The 9,395-nt window shown below is 41.4% G+C and overlaps 1 protein-coding gene across 1 annotated transcript; it reads right to left on the minus strand.

Annotated features, from left to right (window-relative positions):
- Positions 1-658: 658 nt before the first annotated feature.
- On the minus strand, positions 659-7,847 carry eef1e1 (eukaryotic translation elongation factor 1 epsilon 1). Its single transcript, XM_050057110.1, has 4 exons — positions 7,703-7,847; positions 6,642-6,839; positions 4,489-4,584; positions 659-1,695 (listed from the first exon to the last, which is right to left on the minus strand). Exons 1-4 carry the CDS (start codon positions 7,784-7,786, stop codon positions 1,552-1,554), a joined length of 522 nt encoding a protein of 173 aa, XP_049913067.1. The 5' UTR covers positions 7,787-7,847; the 3' UTR covers positions 659-1,551.
- Positions 7,848-9,395: the final 1,548 nt, after the last annotated feature.

A 9,395-nucleotide genomic window follows, 5' to 3' on the forward strand; every position in this document is an offset into this window, starting at 1 on the left:
GGTTCTGCTGCCAAAGCCACGACACGGCCTGTTAATGGTGCTAATAGCAAACATCCAGCCAGCAGCAGTAAGGCTTTCGGAGGCACAGATCATTGTTCACGTCACAAAAAGATCCCTCGGCCTCTGGGTGCTCTTTTTCTCTCTCTCTGCGGCCTCCCTCCCTCCCTCACTCGCTCGCTGCCTCCCTTCGTCCTTCTCTCTCCAGCAGCCCCGTGGGAGCGCGAGGGTTGAAATGACACACAGTGGCTGACTGTCGCCCAGGGGCCTGGGTTCTGGCCTTGGCTGGCTGGATCTGTGTGGCAGCTGGTGAGCCCGCTGCCCTCTCTCTGGCCTGCAGCATCAACAGTGGTGGTAGTGGGACTGATTGGAGCCTCACTCTGATCTCTGACTCTGGGGCTGACGCTCAACTGCTCACTGCTGCCCACACGACTGGTGGTGAGGAAGTGGGACAGAGAGCGGATGTAATCAGGAACACACACACACACAAACTGTCCAATGAAATGGCTGAGAGTTGCATGTGAAAAACATGAAATCCTAAAGAAAAAAAAAAACATAAACACCACAGTCCTGATAGGGATGTGAGCCGAGAGAGACGACGATATTCATCAGGGTAGGGAGATGGCAGAACAATGTGGAGCAGTGACTGTGGTCATTATGGGGTTATGATGCTGAACCAGCAACCACATTTATTTGGACAAACTGTTGCTGAAAATGCATTGATATGCCATGAAGGAAGCTGGGTGTCCTGAGGACATGATGCACTGCCAGTTAAGTAACATTTTATTAAGCCTTGTTTGAATACTTGTCATTGCATGTTCATAGCTCAGACTCAACAACAAAAAAAAATATCACCATTTCACCTCCATTTATAAATAGAAACACCTTTTTAACAAATTAGCAGCACTTTCCTGCAACCCCTACAGCCTTCCCTTTGAAAACAAACGCAGACTTACACAGTCCAACAAAAAATGACCAAAAAAATAAATGAAAACCAACGTTAACTGTCTCACATCTTTGCTCCCTAGTTACTAATAAAGAGTTAAGACACCAAACTTCTTATAGTGTTAGCATTATTAGATAATTGAGACGTTAAGATGACAGGTGACCTTCTTGCGTCCACTCCTAATCACTTACGCTGCAACATAATCATGAAAAACACTGACATTTTTTTAAAAGAATATCAACAGAACTTGATTTTATTAGTGCACAGTCCCTTATTGAAGTTTCAGTACCTTATACACTAAAACTGTTTTGACTTTAGTTATTTAGTTCTTCACTGTAAAACGTATATATTGTAAAAACCCAAAGAGAAAACATGCAGAGTTCAGGTATGTGACCAGGAAAAAAAATAAAGGCAGGAATCGGGATCTGAAGAAAAAAAAAAGGTCTTGTACAGAGGTGACAATGTGTGTAACGTCCTCATATGGTGATGATGATGATGATGATAATGATGTGACACACTCTTGGATTTTGGGAGATAATTTGCCCAGGTCTGGTCCAAAAGACAGACGAGCTTGTAACGAATCAGGCTGGGTTGGGTGGGGTCAGGTCTCAGTGGTGTTTGCTGGTGTAAATTCTGTTCCTGAGCACAACTACGGGGGGGAGGTGGTGTCGGACGCCGGGGTAGTGCTGGATGTGGTCGAACCATCGCGTCACATTCACATACTGCTCCTTCTCCTGGATGGCCAAGTCCACCTGGGTGAGAGAGGAGAGTTCATATGATTATAGAAGGAAAAACATCAGACACTGTATGTAAAAGCTGGTGAGGTGGACAATGATAAATCCATTATATACAGTACACGCTGGTGGCTGTGAAAGACAAGAGGGTATCATGCTTTAATATTTTGTCGTTAACCAGGTCAAACCTTTGTGAACCGAGCCCACCCCTGCCACCATTCAGTCACCATCGCAAATAGAATCTAATTCTGTGGGAAACACTGGATGATTAATGCATTTTAGTTTCTTGGAGATTCTATTCTGAGTCTGTGAAGATTATCTGTTCTTGTTTGTAAAGCAAAATTGCAAATGAAAAGAAAAAAGCTACAAACACTGATGTGGTTTTGACCAGTGGTTCCTCAGCCTGGGTGTGTTGATACCAATCTGAGTGCTCACAAGATGATCTAAAGGGTAACACAGAAATGTTTGTTATTTTAATGCTGTTACACAAAATTCTGTTAAAGTTGATAAATCTAGTCTTATTTTCTGTTAACTCCTCATTGACGAGGATGATAATTTTCTCAGTCACTGTATAGTGCATGCTGGTTTTAGCAGCACTACTATTATTTTTTAGCTGTATTCATTGTTTTACTGACTACTATAGTGTGTGTACTTGTCTTTGTTGTAATATTGTCAGTTGTAGTTTTACTGTTTGTTTTTTTAGTTTGCCTGTTTTCTTTTTGTATTTGTTCCCTGTTGCCTTGGATTTTTACTTACATATTTGTTTTACGCTATGATGTAATGTTTACTTGTGTGGACCCAGGAAGAGTAGATACTATCTTGGTATTGGCTAATGGGGATCACAATAGCGAGCATCATGTAGGTTTACGTTCCCAAAGGTTGATGACAAAATCACTTGACGACACCGAATCATGTGTGCGCACAGCGAGAGAGGAGAGGGAGAGACACTGTGCTGCTGCCAGAGGAGCCGCTGAATGAGTTCCCTCTGAGCGGTAACTTGCTAAAAGAGTTGAGAAGTCCGGGGCTGTTCATGAACACAGGACGCCACAGTTTATTCCACACTACTGAAGCTGCTCTTCTTTTTGGAACCACCGCCTAGTCGCTAATACTTTCACTTTCAGCCATGGTTGCTTTTGCCGTGGGTTTCATTTTTCATATAATATTGAAATTATAAGGCATTATTGTAAACAATATGATAAGGCACACCCCTATGGGAAAGCAATGATTTTCTTGAAATGTATAAATTAACTGTCGGACAAAGCTTTAAAACAATCTGGAAACTAACACTGTTTGACAAGTTTGTGTCAAACAGACATTTTTTCTGTTTTTTTTTTCGAAATGCAGGTGGCAAACTACAGCAAGAAAGCATAACACCAGTACACATCAGGACGTCCTTGGAAAAAAAATCTTATTAGACATGTGTCTTTTCATTATCTCATTAACTGGAATGTGGAAATTCTCCACACGGACAACAATCCAGCCTAAAACCATTCAAGCATCAGTCAGGTTTAATGTTTGTGTCATGTTGTTTTCCATGAATTGAACATCAGGACAGGCTGTGGTTAAGGGTTGGGCTAGCTGACCCCTTGTCCCCGAGGTTAAAAACCACACTGATTGCAAACCAAAGTGACGCTCTTCTGCCTGGTGGCGGGGGGCAACCTTCCATCTCCGCCACAACCACTGACATCTCTCAACATGTGATCTCTCCCTCCCTCCATCTCATCGCATCTTCCCCATTTCTGAACTCACTTTCTTTAAACACTGGGAGGCACAACAAACTTAGTTGTCCCTGGTCTGAGGCTAAAGACATCACTTTGTGCCACATCACTTTATTTCTCTGAAGAGAAGTGAGAATGTGTTTATATTAACCCGTGTGTTCATTGCCAACTTGTTCTTGGTGCCCTTTGGTCATATGACTGGTCTAATTGTGTGTTATGCACTGTGACAAATTGCTTATTAGAGTTGTGGTTTGACTGAAGTGAGCGGTGATGGGGAGGGAAACGAATGGATGAAGGGATGGATGGATGGAGTCCTTGGAAAATGATAGTGAGAACAGTACTGAGACACAACAAATCAATCACATTTAACCCTGATGTGCAATCCCACGCAACTTTTGAAAACTAAGGACAATCTTATGTCGAAGTTGTAAGTTGGTAACTTCTATAAAAATGACTTCTTGTCACATTTGCTGAAACTGTCACTGTATATGAGCTTAGGAGTCTCTGACGCAGCTGTTAATCACTGCCTTTGAACTGGGGTCAAACTGTCAAACTAGGCAGCCCTAAACAAATATCAATCAAGACTATATTACTACATTGTATATTTCTCACCTCAGATGTTTTCAGAAACATATTAAGGCGAACTGTTTAGCTTAGCAATGAGAAAGTTGGAGCCAAAACAAAGCACCGCCCCCGGACTGGAGCAAGCTTTCTCATTTTACAGCTAAACAGAACAAAAAAATATGTTTCTGAAAATATCTGAGGCAAGAAATGGTCAATGATGTAAAAGAATCTTGATTCCTTTTTGATAAGTGCTGTCTAGTTTGACATTTGACCGCAGTTCACAGGCAGTGACTGGCGTGATTGAAGGCTGCGTTAGAGATTCCTCATCTCAGATCTGTTGTTTTCAGTGGACTAAAGGTGATTCTAGCAAATTTTCACTGATTATTTGTCCTAATTACTACTTTCAGCAAATACTACAAAAAGTTAATTCATAAATGTTACTAACTGTAGCTTTAAGTGATATTAAGCACCAGGAAATCCGAATGGTGTGACACCTAAAGGTGCAGAAGTGAGAGAAAAGGTAACTTACTATGAGTGGATGGATTCCATAGTACATGACAGGGTCAGCTAAGGTGAATTGGTTGCCAGCCAGGTAGACCTTGTCTTGCAGGTAGAGGTTGAGGTCCTGCAAGAATAATTTTCACCACATCACCAGCTATGCAAATGAGGTCATTAATTTATGCATCACGGTACATATTTCTATGTAAACACACTTGTCTTCACATGACTGATGAATACATTAGGGAAGAAAATTACATTCATATGAATCACTAATGAAGCCTCCTTGAAGAGCGGTGGTGGTGTTGTTGGTCATGACTTATTGTGCATTTCATTGGACGCTGATGTTGATTTATTTACAGGCTGAATCTTTTGTGCTACATTGGAAAACAAACTAAAACAAAATAAAACATCTGGTCTAGTCTATGCATCTCCAAACATTTATTTTTACATAATTGTATTCTCATGATTGACACTACAGACCTAAGGGGGGTATGACAGCAGGTTCGTTAACCTATATAACTGTGGGTGCGTGCGGTACGCGAGTCTGCACCCTAGCTTGCGTGTGTGCGTCTGTGTGCTGTGCTATGTGGGTAGGAATAATATGTAACCTGAGGGGGTATAGCATCTCTCCCCATGACTGGCGACTTAGCACAGATGCTGTACAAAACAGGCTATTTGTTTACTTCGCTACCAAATGACTACAACTCTCGCTTGCAAATCTAATGAAGCTGTCCTAAACTTGGGCATCATGATGTGTATTTCTCAGTCCATGTCTGTGTGTGCAAAGTCGTGCATGGAAGTGCTGGTCCCAGGGGAAGGGACCATCTTTAGCACTTGTACATTGTGCGAAGGGAACACTTCACGCACACAGAGCATCTTGGGGGCAAATGGAGTTATTGTGCGGCAAGAGTGGGTGATGCCAAACAAGGCATGAAGACTGCAGACTTCCTCCCCTTCCTCTATCAGATCCTTGCTTTTCTTAGCCTACAGCCATGGAGCTGAAGCCCAGTCGAGCATCAGAGGAGAGGCAGCTCTCCTGCCACCCCCACCCAGCACATGGAGCTTCAAACCTGGATTCCTCTCTACCTGCCCTTACCTAAATCATGCACTCTTATCACCAGAACATTCAGATATAACTACTCATTGTATGTTTTTGTGCTCATTTCTTTCTGACATACTTTTCTATAGCTACTGTTGTCAGTTTACTGCTGTCATGATACTCCAGTTAGGGTTATGGTTCTATTGTTGCTGCCTTTCTACATACTTAAACCTGATAACTCAAACCTCTCAAAACTGTAAAGCCTAAATATCATTAAATGTTTAAGGAAAATCTCAAATTAATCTTAATTAATGGTGACTATGAGTTCTTTAGTTGCATCATGGGGTGACAAAGTTTAAGATGTCCTGCAGTTGACAGTTTTTATCCCTGAATAATTTAATGGGAGATGACTGGTGTGCTTGAAAGAAGAGTGTTAAGGATGGAGCTAAAGCAGCAGGACAGGACAGGGGGCCACCGGGCACCAAAGCTGAGCTGCTCAGGGCGACTTCCGTCTGTAAGTGGCACCATTAAAATATTTAAGAGCCCTGTCCAGATAACATGCTGCCGCACAGCATGACTCCTCCGCCATGCCACAACAGTGTGTCACGCTGTGAAGTGTGCACGCACACACACACAAACAAACACACAGGCACTTCATGCTGACATGACAGTGCCAAGAGGCGCCTAGCGTCCAGCAGACCAGTGGCTGGCGATCCATTTCACGCTGACTGGCATCAGGCACATTAAAGCATTTTTCTCTGTCGTGTGGGGCCATGTCACTGAAGGGCCATACATCAGTCTGTATTCCTGTCGCCTTAACAAGACACACACACGCACAGAGGGCTCGCTGGTGAACAGAGAGAGGGAATGTGAGATACACTAAGATGCTGTGGCACCTCTGAAAGGTAAGGAATGATTTTTACAAATTATTCTCTTTTCACAAATCCTAAAAAAAAGATATGTTAAAAAGATTAGCACTGACAAGCTGAAGAAAAAGTTCAATTCAAGCAAACTTAAAATCAACCATTAAAATCTGGGACAACCATGAGTACAGATGCATTTAAGTCTACATATGCAACACAACAGCAATTTGGAGGAACAAGAAGAATTTCAAAGATTTCTGTAAACATCAGCCTCTCTACCTTCAGGATGGCCCTGATGTCTTCCTTGGTGCAGCTGTCCAGCTTGGTGACTCTGTATTCCAGCCACTGCTGCACCACAGCCCTGCTCTCTGCAGAGTCTCCCAGTAGCTCTGGGTGCTTGGACTCTTTCACCAGGTGACAGGCAATGGTCACCAACCCTACTAATGAAGGCCCATTATTATTCTGTAGCACAGGTACCTGCATGGAGAGGTGATATGGAAAAGAAAAACAATAATGTTTATTTTATATCATTTAAGTTTAGATGAAATTAAGCTATCATTTCAACACATCAGACATCAGCTGTCCCTGTATTTAATTTAAACCTCAATAAAGAACATGATGCATCAGTTTTAAAGACAACAAAATGCACTCTTCATATCTTTACACATCCATGGATACAAAAGAGAGTGTCTAAAATGCATGTGATGATCAACATATCACTTTATTAAACAGACTGATTGATTAAAAGAGGTTGAGTGAGTGGGTAAATATCCAGATCAGAGGATGAATATTGGGGATATAAGAATATTTGTTTGCAACATTTTCCACAAAGACTAGGCTGTGTTATCTTTGAGTGAAGCAGACTTGAAGGTTCATTTTGACTTATGCACGTCTACCTCACTTAAACTTCTGTCCTTCCTCTTTCAGTCATCAATACTGAAGATCAAATTCATCTTACACTGCTTCTCTACAAGCGAATTTAGACAGTGACAGCTCACTCCTCCCCTCAGTTGACTTCAATGAATGGGCATGCGCACAGCATGGAGCTATTTCCATTGTGCTGAGTTGTGAAAATAAAGATAGCTGGCTTTAAATGTTACTTCCTGGATTTGCTCCGAGTATCAGCCTGACAGATGAAAAAGACCACTGACTATCAGCTGATAACACATGGTAGATATGCCACAGAAACTGTCCATATTGTCAACACACATGACTAGCTTGTTAGCATTACCTAGCTAGCTACCGTGTGTCCCAATACAACAGCGTATCAGCTTCCTATAACATTAAATAACGGTCTAAAAGCCAACAATGAACGCCACGAAGATGTACAGTCATGTCACCTTTTTGTCCCCCTGTGTGCTGTACTTGTTCGGCTTTTTCAATCCTAAGTATTTCTCCAGCGATGATAGCTCCCGTAACGCCATGTTTCTGACTGTCGGAGGGGCAGTGCAGTGTGAGTGTGATCTGATTGGGTAAAAATCTCAAGTCCCGCCTACTACACTTTGACTGACTGTCGAGTTGACCAATAACAATACAGCACGCCAGTCTGACATTATATTGCATCAGTGAATGAGCCATCACTGAAATAAAATAAAATAAAATAAAATAAAATAAAATAAAATAAAATAAAATAAAAAATATAAATAAATAAAATAAATTAAAACAAAAATACTGGGTAAAATAGCAAATGTGTAGCAGCAAATTAATAAAATTAAAATACCATACTATGTTTTTTTTTATTATTTGTTTGAGCAGCTGCTACAATATCAGTTATAGAAACAGGGACAAGGGACTACACACTTTTATGATCAGGATGGACAGGTTCGCATTTTTATATAGGAGGAAGTGGAAATTTAAATCTGAAATAATGAGGAAACATATGCCCTCTCATGCAAATAATATAGAGAGGAAATATTTTACTATAGGTCTAATCTCTGGGTCAACAATAAGCTAATAAAATGCTAATATGCCACATTGGAGATCATTCCCATGCCAGCTACAATATTCCAAATGCTTTCATTTTAAAGGTTCAAATGGATGTCAGATAAATGATAATTACATATAGGCCTACACTATAAAGTTCCTACAATTAGAAAAAAAACATACATCGTACTGATTTGATCTGCTAGACTGGTGTGATTTGTGAGTATGTTTAACCACATACCAAAGACACTGCAATTACTTGTTCAGTTTGGTTCACCCCACACACAAACACACCCTGTCAGTACAGTGTTTTCTTACTGGATATGAACATATCCCAGCATTCCATAGGCGGGCTCAACTCTGTAATCCAAGCCTCCCCAGCAGCGTGGGGTGAACTGATCAAAAATGAGTGTTATGCAGTGCTGCCAGTTCATAGTAACATGCCTGTTTTTGCAGAACTTCTCCATGAGGATTTGTGGATAAATGGAATCAAAATGACAGTGGAAAGTCTGGAGTTTCAGTCTGAAGTCCTGCAGCAAAGTTTCCCTGTCCTGTCTGTCTGCCTCCACAGTGGGTCCTGGCTGTGACATTGTGTGTGTCTTGTCTGTTTGGATTTGCACAATGCCTCTAAGAGTTCTCCATAATGAAATGTCACCTGTCAGTCAAATCTGGGCTTATTAAGTGTATACTGTCCAAGCATGTGTGTGAGTATGTACTTGTGTGTGTGTGTGTGTGTGTGTGTGTGTATATGTGTGATAGAGAGTGACAGCTGGGCTGAGGTGTCACACTACAAGCTTTCTTTTCATCTCCAGTGGTCCCACTTTGTAACAGCTCACCTGGATGACAAGGCTCGAGGTGATGTCAGGGACTGCAAATCAAAATCATATGTTTTTTCTTTTGGATTTTTATTGATGTTATTCAGACTGCAGTAAAATATACAAAAGATGTAGAGTAGGGGAGACAGCAGCTGGGGAGTCCAAACTGAAGCCCACTGTGGCTTACACCTTTGTTTTTTTTTTCAAACTGTCTTCCACGAAAAAGGCCTGTGAAGGGCAAGAGCAATATCCAATAATCTATAATAGTCTATATTTTACATCATAACTTATATAG

This window comes from Epinephelus moara, chromosome 11 (genome assembly GCF_006386435.1).
Source record: "Epinephelus moara isolate mb chromosome 11, YSFRI_EMoa_1.0, whole genome shotgun sequence".
NCBI lineage: Eukaryota > Metazoa > Chordata > Actinopteri > Perciformes > Serranidae > Epinephelus > Epinephelus moara.

What these genes read in the sequence shown, in the direction of transcription:
- eef1e1 (XM_050057110.1), bottom strand. Translation starts at nt 7,786, where the DNA reads ATGGCGTTACGGGAGCTATCATCGCTGGAGAAATACTTAGGATTGAAA. An exon ending in GCACACAGGGGGACAAAAAG is followed by an intron (nt 6,840 to 7,702) that starts GTGACATGACTG and finishes CTCTCCATGCAG; the next exon opens with GTACCTGTGCTACAGAATAA. An exon ending in ATGGAATCCATCCACTCATA is followed by an intron (nt 1,696 to 4,488) that starts GTAAGTTACCTT and finishes TCTCTCACCCAG; the next exon opens with GTGGACTTGGCCATCCAGGA.